The sequence below is a fragment of the Varroa jacobsoni genome, unplaced genomic scaffold (assembly GCF_002532875.2).
Source record: "Varroa jacobsoni isolate VJ856 unplaced genomic scaffold, vjacob_1.0 contig04448, whole genome shotgun sequence".
In the NCBI taxonomy this organism is placed as follows: Eukaryota; Metazoa; Arthropoda; class Arachnida; order Mesostigmata; family Varroidae; genus Varroa; species Varroa jacobsoni.
Window position 1 is genome coordinate 1 of NW_019215252.1, and position 19264 is coordinate 19264.

Sequence of the window (19264 nt, forward strand, 5' to 3'; positions counted from 1 at the left end):
TAATTTCTATGCGATCATACGAGATATTAGCAATTAGCTCTTACGACGAAGGAGATACAAAATGGGGCGTATGAAATAATGGATGTATTACACCTTCTGGAATAAAGCAGCAGAACTTTTACTTTTGCTATCTCGTGTCCTGGCGACAGGCTTATAGTATTAATATAATTACTACATAAATAGATTGAAAAGTTTGCTTTGACGTTTATATAACGGTGGGTAATATGGTTTAATTACTAAATTTAGTAATGACATTGGAACTGCTCGATTATAGAAGGAGACAAAGATAAAAACGATTCTGAAGTAGGAAAATTACAAAATTTATCGTTTTCTATTAATAATTAGATGTCCGTCCACTTCTTGTGGTGATACTTAGAGAAGGTTTTATTAGTTAGACTTACGTTGAAGTTTATTAAAATTTAACAGCTCTTCAGTACATTATATATAAAGACATTGTTATTTCAGCTTTCGATACAGGGTAGCTGGTGAACATAGATATATTATTCAATTGGTCTGTGAAATGTTCCGCTTTATTAGGCCTAGACGTCACCGGGAGATCATTAGCCATAACGTCTAACATACAACCCATAGATTGGAGGGAAACGGTATGTAGAGCTTCTGTGATGCAAATAAAATACTATCGCCTACCGCTCTATATGACTATACTTTCTTATAAGACGCATAGAAGATTGTAGAAGGTGTCTGTGTCTGACATTTTGCCTACTTTTGGATCACTTCCGAATTCCTATAGAAACACATACAACACGAAAGTATACATATAATAGATTATTAACGCATATCATAAACGTTGCTGAATTTCTATGTCTCTCAGCCAGCTGGCTATATATTTTGATCTGGCTTGGAAGAAATATGCATTTATGCAAAAATTCAATTTTTTTAAGCTTAAAAAACCAAATCAAACAAGAAGTATAGATACATATGTATTTTTTGGCGGAAATCTACTTAGCTATGGAAATTAAGCTATGACTAAGCTCTTATAAACTTGATCTAAAACGTTAATTTTAAGAATAATGTAAACTGATCTTAACGAATTTAGGGGGCAATTTGCTTAAATAGATCTATGCTTCTTAGGGCTTGTAATAAAAAATGACGTCAACTAAAGCCAGTTCGAATATAAAGGATAACTTGATATTTTCAGCAGGCCGCTGTTTACAACTCTGCGGGTCCTTCATAAGTTCCGCTAACTTACAAGGTCATCGGAGCAGCAGGTCTTGTTCCCAATTTAATTGCACGCAATATATACGAGCACAAAAACACGAGACAATAACCGTACATGCATGTTGCTGTTGTCGTGCATCGTTCTTGTTCTCTTTTATCCTTCATTCCGGATCGGGTCGAATCTTCTTCTAGTAACACTAGACTGACTTATTCTGCTTGATACCAGGATAATTTCAACAGAGGATTAAAAGCATTATAATGACCTTATTACTAAGAAATGTTATATAAAAGATCACGCTACCTTAAGTTTCCCACGACACACCGAAAATTGATTTTCTAATAATCATTGAAAAGGATCCACACTTCAATAGTCCAATGTGCGTTATATGTAGACTGTAATTACATACCTTCCTAACCGATCTACTGCGTTATCGCCGTATAAACAACTGATGCAAGTAACTATATGTCGTAAATCGCAGTCGTAAATGTAATAAATAAAAAAGATAATGAAATGCGCTCCGAATTAGAAAAAAAACCCGGGTTTGGTCGAGAGCTGTCAAGTCCTTGCAGCACAGGCTTCAATAAATGGAAGAGGATGTACTTTTGATGTTAATGTATTTATGCATGTTCATTCTTAGATCCGTCTCCCCAACTGTGGTCTCATGATCTAAGTAAAACCCTTCACTTTGTATGGAATTTTGCTGCATCATGAATGCACAAAATTTACATGGGCTATATATATATATAATACTAAACCTTTATTTTAGATATATATATATATATATTTTTATATCAAAAGCATCACTTCTCAATCTAGTTCCATTTCGAAAAGCTCGCGTTACGCACATAAAGCCTGAAGGGTTTATGAAATTACATTACGAATCCTAATGACCTATTTAAAATGTTTGCAAAATGATGTACCGGAAACAATTGCAGTTTATTACAGAAATCGAAATCCAAATAATATTGACTTTTAACGCGTTCTTTTATAAAGCGCCTTTTTTGTTTTATATGGTGGCAGCTCTTTTCATGCTTCTCTTTATGATCGAGGTATAGCCAAGGCCGTACGCTTCGTATGATTTTGCACGACGGTAGGGTTGATCACTTCACAGACAAAGTCCAACTAAGACACAGGCGTCCTATAGCCGTCGATCTTAAAAAACAAAAATATACCCCATTGGACTGGTAAACAAACATTAAAAGCAGCGACTTGCTGGTAATCGCAGCATCCTAGCAACTTGGCAGCATTCCGCCAACACTTAGTTGACCCGAAAGGGATCTTGCGAAATTTGTGCATCAGTTTGTCAAAGGGGTTCCCCAATGCAAGGACGTAAACGTGTCCAGTTAACGTTTGGACGCCTGTGCCTTACAGATTACGTGAATCATCTTAGCAAGTGGCCACAAGAGATTTTCAAATAAAATACAGAACCTAGCGAAAGTTCCTCGACAGACTACAAAAAAATATTGTATACATTTTGAAAGGACATTGACAATTTTTCTGGAAGCCCATTTACCTATATATGAAAAGTCTTTGCAAAAAGACTTAAGTCCGATTCGTTTTGTCCATATACACAGACATGTTCTTGACGGGATAACACATTTTTCTTCAAAAAACATAGGTTGTCTGTGTAAACAGTTGGCTGAAAACACAGCCAACCGGGTTAACGTTTTCTATTAAATAGGACCTAGACCCAGTAAATACTGCTGCGGCAGAAGCTAAAAAGGTAAAACTTGTCAAACTCGGCCTAAAATATTGTTTTACTTCACCAGCAGTTCTATCACAAAGTTCATTAGTTTTATTATTAAATCCTTATGTAAAAAAAGTAATTTTTCTATATTTTAACCGAAATAGACTTAGTTTCTTTTTCACAGAGACATAATAATAATAGATAAATTTTATTAGTCACTAAGTAAACCAAATTCAATTTTCCCATACCTATATAACCACACTGAAAAAGCTTATCTTCATTTTGTTATCGTAAAACCTGGCAACCATAGGATATGAGTACAGCAAAAAATTCCCCTTCCAGGTCGTTGTCTCTGCGTATTGTGCAGCGAGTCATACCGTTAAATATAGAGTCGTCAATATTACGCAGGCATATTGTTTGTCTTATACGGCCTGAGAAGGGCAAACCTTGAAGTCAATTTACCATCAAAGCATGCTATAGCAACTTTATTTTACGTCCACGTTTTCAGTTTTAGACATAATAATAATAATAACAATATGAACAAGGCTAATGTGGACTGACATTTTTTGTTTTCTTTTTCGTTTGATCAGAAATGGCAGCTCATTTGACGTTTTGTATAAATACCAATTATGAAGTTGTAGTGCGGCAGCTAAAAGGCTCGTTAGCTATAGATGGATTTTTAAATGTCGTGACCTTCTCGCTAAGAAGTGATACTATTTTTGTATGGCCTTTCAATACCTATTCAATTTTTAAAAATTTGGAATTGGTTTTTGCAGAATAGGTCAGAGTTGAAAAGTAATGCCAGAGAAAAGGTGTCTACCTTCTATTTGAAATTTCTAAACTAAAGTTAGTTGTTCGAACCTAAAATTCTTGCAAAAAAAATTGAAATATACCAATTTATTGTACGTAGCTCATTTTGACGGTAAGGGCACTCCGTACAATTAGAACTGAACGTCTCTTCGCCCTGTTAAGGCAAAACGGTGGCTCATTTTGAATTTGTTATTTTTGAGGGAAATCCTATTCAGCTGTTGAGAGCGTATCCGTCTTATGTATTTTACATACGACGTGATCAGTGTAAACACCTTCGATAGATACAGGCACATATATTGTCTTAGGTTAAATGTATGCATCCACGAAATATAAACGTGTGAAAAAAATGGCTGGTCATTGGTATTAATAATTTTGAACTGACTAATATGAATCCGTTATATTATATCCGTTATTTGAATGCTTTTTACGGCGAGCCTGGAAGTTCATGTTATGCTGTAATTGGATTTAAGGTAATGTTGCAGTTAGTAAGTTAGTCAATATGTGGTTCCGTTAACCGCGAAGCGTGCACGCCAATGTGCATCTACCTAGAAAGACACTGTTTCAGCGGCTGATAAGTTCATAACCAGGAGTTCGATGTCAGATTTCAAACCAGAGAAACGAGAGTTCGATGTTAACTGTTGAGGTTTCTAATTTTGCCAAATCGGAGTTGAAACGTTAAAAAAGCTATTTGTCGAGCTCCCAGTTTCTCTATTACGCGTCCTATAGTTCGACGATATGATAGTATTAATTATATATTTAAGACCCAAGAAATTCTCTAGATATTTCATCAAGGTGATAAAGGTGGGAGTTAGCTAAACGATATCCGCTAAGCATAACAACGTTCTTGGTAAACCGCTGAGCATACTACAGAAGCTTATTAGACCTTCCTTTTAGCCATTGGCGCTCTATAATTTCACTACGCTTAGTACTGGGGTGCGAGGCTAGCAGCAGTGATAATTAAAGATTCTCGCAACTTCTCTTTCAAGATATGTCATATTGTGCCATTGCTGTCCAGTACAATTATTTAGTTCTCTCCATCCACCATTCCAGTCATTATTCGTTCAACAGTGACCGGCTTGTTTTTGCTAACTGGCCTTCTCTCTATCTAGCACAGCTAGCTCCCCGTTCTCTTCTCACACCCTACCAAACAGCCATAGGCGATTTCGACAAGTTTCTCTGCGTATGTATTGGTGTTTGTTCGCACCGTCGAAATGTCTGTGACGTTTGTTCTCCACGTTTGCCTCGTCCCGTATCTCGCCGCGGCACCGTTCAGCACCGGTAAGATGCTGCGAGCGATTCGGTGCCGCTGCGACCTGCGACGCGCTATGCGTAAGCTCGTATGTGTTCTATTAGCGTTCTCCTGCCGAACGAAGAAGCTGGTTTGCGACTTGTTTCAAGATTGCTTGCTTAGCTGCTAAGATCGGAGCTGCGCCGATTGCTTGAAGATGGTGGGGTGTGCGGTCCCGTATAATGCAGATGGCAGGGCTGCGGAATTAGCGTTTGGTGCTGCTATTTCTTAGCTTCGGTGGGTATAGCAGCATAGGAATAGAGGGATGGACCAGTGTACACACAGGCCCACACACGGTCACATATGGATGGTTATCGGCCCAAAGGAAGGTGCCACCTCTCACCCGAAGTCCAAGATGGCGGCGACACAGCAACCCAACGGCAAGCCACCCTTCTCTCCGGTCGACTAGCGGAGAATGGATGGCTACAAATGTTTAGTCGAGTTTGCTTTCACTAGCATATTGAGCAAAGAAAGCCAGTGCTCTCGGTTATAATAACCCACCCCACAGCGCTCCGCCTCCCCCCATAAAAGCGCGCTCGATGCGGCAGACGTGCTGTTTCAACGTTTTTCTAAACCGTCCTTGCACCGGCGCGTACCGGCTACGAGCGAAGAGGTGTACGAGCCAAGAAGAGTTAAACAAGAGAACTTCGAGGGGCAAATAATAAAAAAAAAAAACAAGTTGAGAAAAACAAGTGAGAAAGAAAGGACTTTTTTCGAACAAAAGTTCCCTAAAACGACCTGTTATTAGAGTTCTGGTGACAATTGGCAATTGAAGTTTCAGGAACTTACTGCTTTGAAAAGTACATCACTTCTTAAGCCACTGTTACATTATTGTATACCGTCAGATAGCACCCCACGATACTGGAATAAACCACGAGCAATTTCAGCACGACTCGACTTTGGGGTCTTTTTGTGGTTTTTTAGCTTTGATTAGCAACGATTTAAATAGCGTGTGGGATCAGAGCATAGCCTCGTTCAGTACGGAATTATAATGAAGGAACTTTTGTTGATAGCTTTGCTGTTATCGACGGCTGTTCGCAGTACAAATGCGATCAATAATTGTACGGCGAGTTGTCCTAAAAGTCGAATGTCTCAACTTAACCCAAATTCACCTGAGGTCCGCAATGCCCATATCCAGGCAATTAAAATGAAGATTCTCAAACATCTGGGCAGCCATCATGCGACGAATATAGAAATGGACCCGAATCGATCTCGTGAAGCGCTCGCACTATTAGCCGGCGATACACTCGGAGCTGGGCAGAGTCTCCAAAATATGTTCACCGAAAGAAACGAGTACGAGGAGGAATCTAGAATGGTTGTTTTTGCCGACCAAGGTAAGTGACCGACGACCGTCACCCTAACTAGAATGGTTCTCTGAATAACTATGGTGGGTCCGTAAGATAGCCCACTTTTGCGAAAATGTTTACAGTTGGTGATCACCGCTTTGAACTAAATATGTCATACACCATTTGAGACAGCAATGGCTAGACTTTCCCGCCTTTGTAATTGAATTGCTTTCTACCATTTTATCTACAGCCGTATCCGTACCACGGCGTTAATGCCAGTGGAAGTCAGTCACTTGACAAACTTTTCTTTGTCTCTAAAATATTTAATCTGGAATTACTTTTGTTTACTGCGAAAATTTTAAAATATGATGTAAACCGTAATCTGTGCATGATGGTGTATTGCACATTTCACTTCGTTTGAGCCGCTTTAAATGATCTTAATGTGTAATTATATGGCATCCAGACTAAAGAACATATAGTTGAAGACCTGGCTTCACAGCGGTAGTTCTCTATGTCAATTCAACTTATTATTCAAGTTGAATATCACGAACGCGCGGCAAACGCTCCGATATGTATGACTATACATTTTAGCAACATGCATTTTAAAAAATTATGTTATATAAGTTATACGCCTCTCCTGAGTCGCAAACTTAACCCTGACATGGCCTCCTTTGTTAAGCTGAGATTTTCTATGGAGATTTTCGAAATCCATTAGCTTAACTGTTTTTGCTTTTTTTTTGTGTTAACGAATAGCGACTTTATATGATATTTTATAAACACTTTCCTAGATACCTATAGACCAGAATAACACCGCATACAATGATCGTTATTATTAAGTGATCTTTAGATAGCTTCAAAGCTCTACGATACGCTCTAGCCACATTAGCGATATTCCATATGCGTGTTATATATTAGCAATATATGATGCGTCATTTTAATTCCCAAGAAACCAAGCAAATGTCCATATAATCCATCTTATAACGTAGCTTAACATACATATATGTACATGTCCGCATCTAAAATGTTAAAATTATGACCATCTAGGTTCATAAAAATGTATATTTTTACAATGCCTTAAACAGCAGTCGTGCGCTTTGTGAGATGCTGCTCGTTTTCCATTGCTGGGAAGCAGTATACGGTTGACACTGGTACCCAGCCTACCGTATATCAGCCCGTTGTTGCTGAACTTCATCAGCGCGAAAAACATTCTACCGATGCTCAGTATCACATCTGAAGTTATATCTTTGTTACGATCATACCGGTAACTAGAATGATTCCAGGATGGTCCTGTCAAATGGAATTCGTTCAAACAGACATGTAACTTCGTTTGGACGAGTGGCAGATATTAGGATTATATCGCACATAAAACCGCTCTCGGGCGTCTATGCGGCATCAATTCATTATTGCAAAATTACCAGGTAAACAGAGCACCACAAACGATACAAAGTATTAACGATCTGTCTCCCAAAAAATCATAACTCTGATAATTACATTTGCCTGTGTTTCGTATCATTTTTTCTAGGGCAGATATGTTAGATAATTTTTGGCCGCACCCCTTTATTTAGTTCGTGATCGACACCAAGGAAAGCACTCTCGTTTCAAATAGAATTGATCGGGTTCTGTCCGACCCAAAGTAAAGGCTAAAGAGTTCTCCAACAGATGATTATGTCCTATCGCTGAATCGTGTTGACTATAATAGCCAATCATAGTGTCAAAACAGGCAGTTTGAAATCGTGCGTATTTCAATTGATCAGTCAACAGTTTCTCGCATCATGGAAAGAGGTGGAGCTCGAAATCCACCTAGATCAGCAAACGATCCTACTATCCTAATTACGAGTGAATATTTGAGTGAAATTTAAACTTAGTTGAAGTTTAGAGCACGAAACACGGCGGACGCCCGAGAAGGACTGTTAGGGTTAATTGTCTAAACCATCCTCGCCCACCTTTGTACGACGTGTGTCAGCTAAAAAACATTCAGTTTCTACCATATTTGAGAGCAATTATCAGACAGTCGTTAAGTTCTCGAGTTGTGGCAATGTCATAGGGCGATTTTATAAGCGGAGCTTTTGGCTTTATAAGTAGATAGCCCAGCCAATAATAAAGTTGTTCGATTCTCAAAACTTTTATGTAACTTAATCTAGGTCTAACGTAATTTATCTTACCCTGGTTTCTTTCATACAAAAACTTGGACTATCAAATACATATTTACATTATATTTTCAGGTGAACACTTCACAGAAATCAGACTCGATATAGATGCGACTAATCGATCATGTATAATCAGCTCCTGTTCTTGTTGAACCTTAATGGTGATGACGACCGGTGGTCCTTCCAAGAGTTATGCATAACATCGGCTCATCGACTTGGTCCGCATATTGGTTGAAAGTTTGCCAATTACGTTCCTTCTGGCATTTTTAATCGTCTCATCTGGATAGGCTTACTAAACATGATAGCCTTTCGCCCAATCACGAACCATGGCTAGCGCCCTCTAGGACCCGTAGAGTTACGCCTATAGTTCTTTGAACCTACTATGTATATCATGTCATGATTTATATCTTGGCGGGCTATCCCAGGCGGCTACGAAGCAGTAAACTGCGTTTCTGGCAGCGGTGCATAATTTAAAATAGATAAATAGATCGTTCAATGGTTTCTATAACTAACGCTATAATCGGCCTTCGTGTTCCAACAGCTTTTGGTCCGTGAACTACCTCGTCGGTGAAACGCCGTCAAGGTTAAGTCACCTTCCGAAAAAGGCTTTCTGCGCTGAAGTGGGTCACCGCGGCCCAGGTCTACAAACGAATGCTTAGCATCGACTCCTTAGAACCAAGCTGCACGTCGAAAGTAAACAATCGCCTTTTAAACGCGTCGTTGCAGTAATCAAATTTAAATATACGTGTTCCTGGGATATGGAATCGTGCAGCACAAGAAACAACAGCATAGAGTGGATGGCTAACAAACTTATCTCCGTCAAAAAACAACTGGCTATTATTGTTAATGTATAAAAACCAGCTTCGTATCTCAGACCCTTGCTGCTGTTCATTACGGCTGGCTGATGATCCGATAGACACACGTGACATTTTGCCCTTCGCCCATTGAACCACCGAAAAAGGCAAACGTTACTAGCCGGCCGGTGTTCTGTTGCCGTGTCGCTTAAAGCGGTAAAGAACGGGATATCGATGAACGCCTGCGGTCACGATGGCGACTGCAGAAATAAGACACAGTAGCAACATGGTAACAACACGAGTAATTTGCCGAAAAGGGCCAAACCACAGTATCTGTTAGTGTTGGTCCGGTCTACTGTATTACCTCTTTGTCTTCTCCAGACCGTCATTGGTATAAGTATACGTCACTAACTAGATCTTCTGTGAGAGTCAGTTGCAAAACTATTGCTTCTTCATAGAGAATGCTGTCACCCACGTCGAGCTTTAGTGGACAGACTGTCGTCTTCACTAAAGCCTTTCTTGCTTCGATGAATATGTTCAACGAAACAACAACAAAGCAATTCGCTATTGACGGTCGTCTGCGTTTTTTGTCATATCATTCGGAAATGAATACCGCTTTGAAACCTGGTAGATGGGCTGGTTCGCTGATTGGCCGCACCATGAGTTCCCCAATCTGACGCAAAACAAATCACGAACAGAGAAACGCGAAGAAAACGAGGCGAAAAAGTGAGGAAAAGTACGATCGTTTCTTTCTTAGCAGCTTGCGATTCGCGCGACTGGCCTTTTCAAGACTGCTGTGAAGGAGCAGGTCGTCTTTTCTCTGGATTAGATAAATGCTCGGCCTGTCTTTTGACCTATGTTCAACCGGAAAGTAAGTTCCAGCTGAAGCCAAATGAAAGCTTTTTCACACCGATCGTATTCTTGATAATTGCAAGTCCTACACAATCGTTTCGCATCTCCATAGACATTATCGATATCAGATCATTAGCATCATCCATCTACACCTGTTCCGCCATCTCGAATCTGACAGGGTTGAGGGGGGAAGCGGGCTATTGGTCTTGTCGTATCGCTGCTACTGCTGCTGCTATGGCTAGCAACAGTATTGCGCATTAATGAAAGAAGTTTTCCATGGGAATATTGTTCGAAAGGCGTACTTGTACACGTCGTAACAGGAGAAAAAACAGTGGTCAGCAGACGCTTCTCTGCGGATACTGCCTATGTTCCTAGGGTTTCGTTTTCCGCTCCGTTCATTCAGATTCATAATGCCCACTAGGTAGACGTGTACTAGACAAATGAGTGGGGCCAAGAGAAAACAACGGATAAAAAGCCAGGCCAAGCCAGACGGCGTGCCGGCCGAAAGAGGTCGAAAAAGAAAAAATGCGAGAGGCAAAAGCTCCGTAGTGTTGCTATACTGAGAGTTTGAACAGGGAGATGGCAGACCGTATGGCGCCATCAATGACTTGAAGACAGATGTACTTGAAAGACGATTTAACACTTATTGAGCGCCAGTGAGTGGGAACTGTTTGTCGAAGAGAACTCAGTAAAAGACCTATTGTTAGCTGGACTGGGAATACATGCAGGGATAAAAAAAAATACGTTAACCATAAAGAAGAACAGGCCAATAATAGAGATGTTTATGAATGCATCCGCATCTATTTTTCCAGGCGTGTTTAGTACTTAGGCAGCGACAAGCAACACGTTAAGGGACGAGAAACAAAGCGGTGAACAAAAACTGGCATTACATATTCTCTGATCTAATAAGCGATAGGAGATGAGGTAGATGAACAAGCTAGTGCATGCTCTAAATAAATATGCTGACGCATGTTATGTCAGTAATATTATGCAGGTAATGTTGTAAGCTTTATTATAGTTAGAACCTAAGTTATTGATAGTGAGAGGTCGCGGCTCTTGCAATAATACAGGCGTAAAATAAACCTGGACCCTTTTTATACGCTTATGGATTTTCGACGTTCTTTCGAACGCAGATGTGCCCTTGTCATCAAGACTCTATTTGGGGACCGGTTTGAGGATCTTGAGCTCTTGGTTTTCATGGAGACGATGATTCTCGACTCCATGGTAATCGACGATAAGATAATCTAACAACGAGTACTATTTCGTAAACATAATTTCACAACCGTATCGTACCTGTGTAAATAAAATACGTTGTTTTTTATATTATCTTAATTTTGCTTTGCCGCATGTGTTGTGACCGTCCAGCACATTTTAGCCTATCTCCATCCACACGGCTTGTTTAAACGGCAATACAAGCGGCCGATTTAATTACAATATGCAGGTTCGCAAGGCGCTGTTACAGATTTTAGGTAGCTCCTTTAAGAAAACTCTTAAAAAATTAACCCTGTGCAAAAAGCTCCGTAATGTCGCATTCTTAAGGCAGACAGCTGCAAAACCATTTTTTGAAATCGTTAATCGAACAGAAATGTTGAAGTAGATTTGCGTAAATGTTTTGACCTTTGTTTTTAGTGACGTCACGAAGTATTTTTTCAGGTGGGCGGCAGTCAGCGCAAGACGAGTGATGCCTACGCCTAGCTTTGAACTTACATAACCTTACATGTCATTGAGTTAAACACACAAACGCGTCACCAATGCACCATCACTGGGGCAGGTGGATCCATACATGCTTGATAATGCACGATAGTGAAAACAAGACCTTTACAAAATCATCGTAAAAAGACAAGTGCGTTTTCTTCCTTGCAATGGTGACTTTCTTTACCATTGGTGTTTATCGACAGTTGCTATGATCACAAGCAATGACCTTTTAACAATGCGCGAACTTTCGCTCGTTAAAATTGACTGATCGTTATCATTTTCATCGTCGACGGTTTTTGTTTTCATTCTCCTTCGAGGAAGACCCAAATTGGGTTTTCTTCTAAGTCGATTCGACATGTCGGTAAAGCACTATGGTTACGCTGATACGCACGCACCTTACTTGCACTACAAAGTAGTGCACAGATCTTTTAACAGCTTCAGAGTCTTCACTTGAGTGATTCTCATGCAGCAGAAGAGTGCAGTAAAAGCGAAGCAGAAAAGTGGAAAGTTTTAAGCTGCCAAGAAAGTTTTCTTTGTTCAATTTTGTATACACATTTTTGACCAACTCAGCGTTTTTGCAATACCAAAATTAACTTCCACAGGCGGCGCCGTATGCGATCATCCACAACCGTCAAATTCTAAACCTAATTCCGTAACGAATCTAGTTATGCCTCATTGGACCGATATCAAAACGAATACATTCAATTGCCCTTATTTCACTTGGAACCTTCCCGCCTCTGTTGTTCCGTCGCCTTCCCCTAGAAATGGTAATAATTTGGTTATTGTTTCTTAAGTATATTGGCGATATATCAAAGATGACATTGTTGGAGAGCGCGGCGTCGGCATTCATGAGCTTGAGAGATGACATTCGTCGGTCGTACTCTTTGTTGTGCTACAATTCGTTACTCGCTATATATCTTTAACAATGCTTAAAACGAGACAAATATCGGTGGAACAAGATTCTGGCATTGTGCCCAGTCTTCCTGGTACATGTTATTCCCCTGGACTGGAGCTGGTTAACGGAGGCAGCGAACTGGAGTCGGGTCAAGTGTCGTGTGGGAATTTATCTCTGAGTTCCCCATCCAGCGCTGATGGACAGGTTTCTTTAAGGCGGGCTGGCCACAACAGCGCTACTACGGGCAACTACTAATGATCATCCAAGCGAGATAGATCCTGGATCGCAAAGATAATCAAAGATGAACGAAATGAGCTGGCCCTTCAAAAATGTTTGTGGTCAGTTTTGCTGCGCCGAGTCGTGTTATCATCCTTGAGGCAGTCGGCGGTTTTCCATTATCACTTTCTAGCTCTTTTTTCCTCTTTTCGTTCGAACCTGCACTACAGCGCCGAGGACACCCATTTCGAGCAATTGTGACGTCAGCATAAGGCTTCCCTATTGTTCCTTTGACTGGCTTCTGTGGCCCGTGAAACATCAACGTGAAGCTCGGCAAGCAACGAAAAGTGTCGAATCATCAACCGTAGCTTTCTTGGCGGGAAGTTTTAGGTGAAACGCCCGAAATTGCTGGCATTTTTCTCTTTTTCCGTTGGGAAAAGTGCTTACGGTTTTCGGTGGCACCTGGTAAACAGCTATTTGCCAAATGACTATTTTATGCTCACAGACATGTTTATGATAGAAGCTGATTTTCCAGCACTTTTTTCTTGATCTTTCTGATCGCTGTCCGCTGAAGCGTACCGTTCTGAAGTCCAGATTCAAGCTAAAATCGCAGGAAAAGAATAGATACAATAGTGAATGAATAAATATTCGGTACGTGAGACATTAATGGACGGAAAAAGCAACACAGATCACCTCGTTTCAGTCAAATTCTAGCAGCGAACTAGCTTATTATGTATTTTTATGACACGCTTCCATCCTTACAAAACAAACTGATTTATTCTCTCTGGCCAGAAGTGTTTATATCTGGGGTTGAAAAACATGTCTAGCCAGTTTTTGACAACCTCTTTATTGTTAAATATACTGTTAGAAATTTAATTTGATCGTAATCCGGCGGATTGGTGTCTGGAGAATATAAAGGGTGTGAAAGAACACTTGGAGAACAGCTCCTACGACCTTTGCCATGTATCGTCTGATCTGTCGGGGAGAAAAATGACTTTTTCTTTCTGATCGCTTTCCTTGCATAGCGTCATTCGACTGAGCAACGACCTTTTAGGCTTTTTTTTTTTTAAAGTATAAAAGCCTTACAAAAAACAAAGACCTCTCTTTTCACTACACAATGAAACTACGAAGGGCCTGTGGAGAAGGAAAAACGCTTGCGAATAGCAGCTCACAAACACTGGTCAGAAAGGCAATTACTCTTCAACTAACTTAGTGCCCCTGTATACGATTGCTTAGATTCTATAAAAGATTTCAATTAGAGTGGTAATAATAGTTGTGTTATAACAGAACGTCGAATATATATGGTATTACGTATTACCTTCAAAGGAAATTACGCGAAGAAATACATCGATTTCTACCTGCCGCCATCTTCACAAGATCGAAAAAGAACTTAGTTTTTCGCTACTATAAGATGCAGCTATAACTTACGTACGGATAATACGTCTTCGTTATTGGTCATACCGATTACTGAATGGAAGTATTATTTTGTTATATAACACTGTGAGCACCCGACAGATAACGAAGTTCGGGTCTGTTTTTCATCCTCGACGATCATTGTTCAAAGCAAAACGTCTCCAACTATCGTTTGAACATTTGCGGTTCGCAGGCAATATCTGTCAAACTATAGAAAAAAAAAAGAGAGACTTTCGCAGTTTTGAGCAAGCCTAACCCAAGTGAATTGGCAACAATCTTTTATTGTAACTCGACTGATAGCCTTGATTGCTGGGGGTCTATACACACATTATCTCATCTACATTTAGAATTCCCCCGAACTGGAACTTGTCTTCTATGATACAAGAATGACAAATACTCAGCTGATAAAATAGTGAGTCTATGGGATTACAAGGTGAGCCTGTAGAGGTGTGCCACGCCACGTAAAATGAAAGGGATGGAAAAAGGCAGATATGCGAATGGGGCGGCTTGATTTAGGCTCGTTTGCAAACTGGAAACATGATAGCAGGAGATATAATTAAAGGTGGAGGAAAGCAGAGGAATCGTAGGCTTGGATACGCGGAATGTAAGACGAATATCACGTGCTAAGTAAACTCACGTGTTTCTTCCGCTCTCAAATTGACTAGTACCTAAAAACTCTACACATATAGGACGCCGTTGGTGATGGATACGTGCCATCGCCACATCTAAATTTGATCTACGAACGGGAAAAAGGAAGCCGCAGGACAGAAACTCGCCGAGGCGTTCGAATCCTACATAAATTTGGTTTTGCGAATGAAACGTTTGAGTATATAAGCTTGGTACACAGAAGCTGATGGAAAAAACGCTGTGCAGTTATTATGTGCTATATCGTAATTATACGAGCTCGAAACTTCAGCACGCGGGGTCTCCGACAATCCGAAGTCGAACTCCTCGCCGGCTATAGGCGAATTTATTTTTAGAAATGATTGAGTAACTGATTAACTTGCTAATTGCTCTTCAATTCATATTGAAATAACCAAGGCATGAATTACAATCCATGCGATTCTACTTCGTTAAAATACGTTTTGCTTCTGGGAAATAACCCGATCCAAAACATCCCAAATAAACCGATCTGAAACGGACTTATCAGATATGCAGATTTCCTATCGCCGATTTAGTTCGCATACTGGATCAAAGTGCAGTTGTACAGAATAGGAGGTCAAGATTTTTTTGATCCTATAAATTACTGTATGCATTACCCGACGTGACCTTCACGAGGCCGCTATTTACTTCATAATTCAAATGATTTTTCAAGCCCTGAACGTAAACTACGTGATTTCAATGAAAAAAAAAACAGCAAACTCTATTGAATAAACATTGCACACTTTCAGAGGAGCTTGTCGCCAGTGCTACGACCGGGCCGTGTTAAAAATCGTCTGCTAGTAAACAATCTCACTGACAACACTGATCCGTGTCATGATGAATTCCTTAGCCATACGCCGACAAAAGAAAAAGATTGGACTGATTATTACGCCTCTGACTATTTCTTCCGTAGCTCACTTCGCGATCGGTTACTACTGGTTCTTTGTCGAGGAAGCAGAAACTAGCTGAGGCAAATCAGGCGCAATAAAATATGCATTTAACACGTTCAATAAAATAGGCCGTTTCGAATGTCCACTGCCATTCTAACTCCCTTTTCCGGTATCGCTATTAGGCATTCCATTAGACGGCTGGCTCGCTGTACGAAACGAACCGTGTATATACACCCGGCTTAGAACCTACGTGTCGCTAAAATTTGCAGACAAATACATTACCCTATCACGGGAACGATTGTCCTTGCTTCACAATATTTATGCTATTTCACTCTGCCTACAAGGCGAACAGCCAGACTAGGACAATGGGAGGAAAAGGTACGGAGATAATTATACTTTATCACTGATGATAGAAGTTGACGTAAGCTTCAGGCAAGCTTAGGACCAACAACGAAAAATAAAAGAACTTCAAAGGAGGAGCGTCGATTTGTTGTTGGCTACCAAATCAAGCTAGACATATTCTAGAGACACTTTTGGCCCGTACTTGAACACGTATAGATATAGGTATGCAGGGTAAATGTCTGTAATCGTCAACGCTGCTGTAGCGTTCGCTACGCCTGCATAGGCTCCAACTAGACGGAACAATGAAATGCAACACATTCCCCTTAACAACATGTAACAAATAATAACGTAATTTCGGAATGTTGCTTGTTCATGGGTTCAGTACCTTATTACAGTACGATTATTTTTAGTTTTTTTTTTTCTCGTCGCTGAAGTTCAACGGCTGGATACGAAAGAGCCTGCTCAACAAACAGAATATAATATTTAATTGACGAAGAACATACTGCAAGGTGCCATCATTAGTCGCAGTGAGTGAGCGTTTCATCGTTACTAAAGCTTAATAGAGTGAGAGGACGGATGGAGAGAAACATATTATTTCATTAGATCTGTACGTATAGACATTATCGAGAAAAATTGTTAGGGAAGCGGTAAGGTTCCAGTCAGTATAGGACGGCATTCATGAGGGTGCGATGACTTGATGGATTGTTTTAACACGGACTTATCGCCTACTGTTTAGTATGTTTGGCTCGGGGACAAGGTGAATAAGCTGTTAGTGTGGCTCCCTCACACTGCAGTAGGTAAAATCTGAGGTTGTCATTGAAGCAAATATGTCACGGTGTCCAATTGTATTGACAACAAACATTTCGTTGGCTAGGTAGTAGTTCGAGAGCAGTTTATATGGATAAAATGGCGCTCAAAGCACAGCTCAGTATACCAGATCTCGGTCCATGTTAAAAACGAGTTAGGACTAAATGAACTTATATAAGTGTGCTTTAATAAACAATGCGGTTTGATGCTAAATACATTCAGCTATTTTTTCTCTGTCGACTTGCTCAGATCAATTCTGCTTATGCCCCCATCATCGAAACAGGTCGAGCATAAGAACCGAAGGAGAGCTAGTTTTTTAGGTGCAAGTTAATAGCCTCTCTGGAGTTTCGTAAGCATCCCATAAATCTGACAAATGACGTTCACTATCTGTACACAGAAGAAATATGTTTCTAAACAGAGTGATTAACAGTTACTTGCTGATTTATTTATTTATTTATCGTAAAAGAAATTGACTGCTGCTATAATCATTGCGCTGAAAAACGAAAGGAAGTCTACTCGTGTTACTAGATTATCGCAGGCTGGTGATGATCAGGTCGAAGATGCTTTAAACCAGCGTAGATTTTTGCACTTTGACACAAAGGTTGGATTAATTTGGTACGTTACTCAAGCTTGGCACAATTCACGAAGCTATTGAATTTAACATAGTCAGCGATATTTATTTTCATCCGATATCGAATTCACTTGAGCCTTTTATGCTGTGAAACACAGATGTTACGTGTCCAAGCGAAATACGCGACGAGGCACTTCTCTGTCTTCAATTCGACATATCACGCGTCCTCCAGTCGAGTACGATCGTTCGCGCTGAAATTGGTATCTTTTTCTTGTCAGGACACAACCAGTCATTCAACTTGAGAGAAATACGGAAGAATTTTTTAACTGGTCCCCGTATTACCGGCGCTTCGTCTCAAGGTAGGGGTTGCCCTTGTCTTTAAACACTTTTGACTTTCCTTGGTAACCGCCAATAACGAAAGTAGAGCTGCTTGACTATTATCGCCATAATGATCAACTTTACTCGTCACTATCCAACCTAATCTACAATCCTGATATAGGGTTTGGTCTAAGTTAGCCTGAACTAATCTAGGTTAAACTTGTTCGCTCTTTGACAGGATGGGTACGTTTCGACGCAACTTCGTTGGTGGCTCGTTGGGTCAAGGATACGAGCGAGGGAACAAGGGCTTCGTCAACACGAATTGTCCAGCTAGCTTGTCCTACCTGTATTAACGGGACCTTCAATCAAATTCGCGATGCTAAGGAATCACCTTTCCTCTTCATTTCTATCGTTCCGCAAAAATCCAATCGACGACTAAAGCGCAGTGTTGAATGTTCGATGTCAAACATGCAGAAAGGTTGTTGCAAAGCTCCGTTCGAGGTCAGCTTTCACGATGACATTGGCTGGCGTTGGATCGTTGTGCCGAAGACGTTCACGCCGAATTTTTGCCGGGGTCAATGTGAGCTTGAGGTGAATATGCTGGGTCCCCACGGCTTGGCAAAGAACAGCTACATGAAAGCGTACCCTGTTAGAGCACAGAACATTGAGTTGGCCATGTGCTGCGCCCCGAAAGTGCTTAAACCGCTTACGATTGTATATTTCGTCAACAAAGACACCCTTAACGTCACCACGATACCGGACATGATTGTTGAGGATTGCCACTGTACATAAATGGTTAACACGGAACGAACTTCTCCTGTTCCCACACCGCTTCTAACTGTTTATACAGTTCTTTGATAAACAGCAAATCGACCAGTTAGATCAATGATAAAGCAGGCCTCTGATGCTCGAACGAGCCTTAACCGGTTATCGCAATTCATTCCGCCGAAGATTCAAACTGTGAAGATGAGATCAGGCTAAGCGTCGATTTTGTCAAACAAAGCGATACTCTTTCGCTGCGAACGCCACCGTGTGCAGGATATAATGGACTCAAACTTTTTTCTACTTCAATTAGATCTACGATTTGTCTAGCTTTCACAAGAGGTAGAGGTTACCACGTGCTCACTTCCTTGATCCCGCTTCTCTAAACCAATGAAATCCCAAGTGTCCTTTAAGTATTTTATAAACTGCTGATAAGTTATATGGAATAGTGCCGTGATTAGTGGCCACGAACAATTGTTGTCGCTGCAAGACAACGAGTGATAAACAGGAAACAATCATTTAGGTATAATTTAATTTAATTAGGCAACTTAACTGAGCTAATAAGTAATAATAATTAAGGTAATAATTTATTCTAGTGTCGATATATATGCATATAGTATTATAGCAGATATAAATATACATATTTACATAAATATGTATATACATATA

General features: G+C 40.4%; 1 protein-coding gene across 2 annotated transcripts; it reads left to right on the top strand.

Moving 5' to 3' along the window:
* Positions 1-4964: 4964 nt before the first annotated feature.
* LOC111273048 (transforming growth factor beta-2 proprotein) lies at positions 4965-19034 on the top strand. 2 transcript variants are annotated; one of them, XM_022854743.2, is made up of 4 exons: positions 4966-5657; positions 6104-6299; positions 17674-17874; positions 18072-19034. In XM_022854743.2, the coding sequence occupies exons 2-4, from the start codon at positions 6113-6115 to the stop codon at positions 18623-18625; spliced, it is 942 nt and encodes a 313-aa protein (XP_022710478.1). In that variant the 5' UTR covers positions 4966-5657; positions 6104-6112; the 3' UTR covers positions 18626-19034. The 2 variants fall into 2 exon arrangements, with proteins under 2 accessions (XP_022710477.1, XP_022710478.1); XM_022854742.2 differs by having other exon boundaries at positions 4965-6299.
* Positions 19035-19264: the final 230 nt, after the last annotated feature.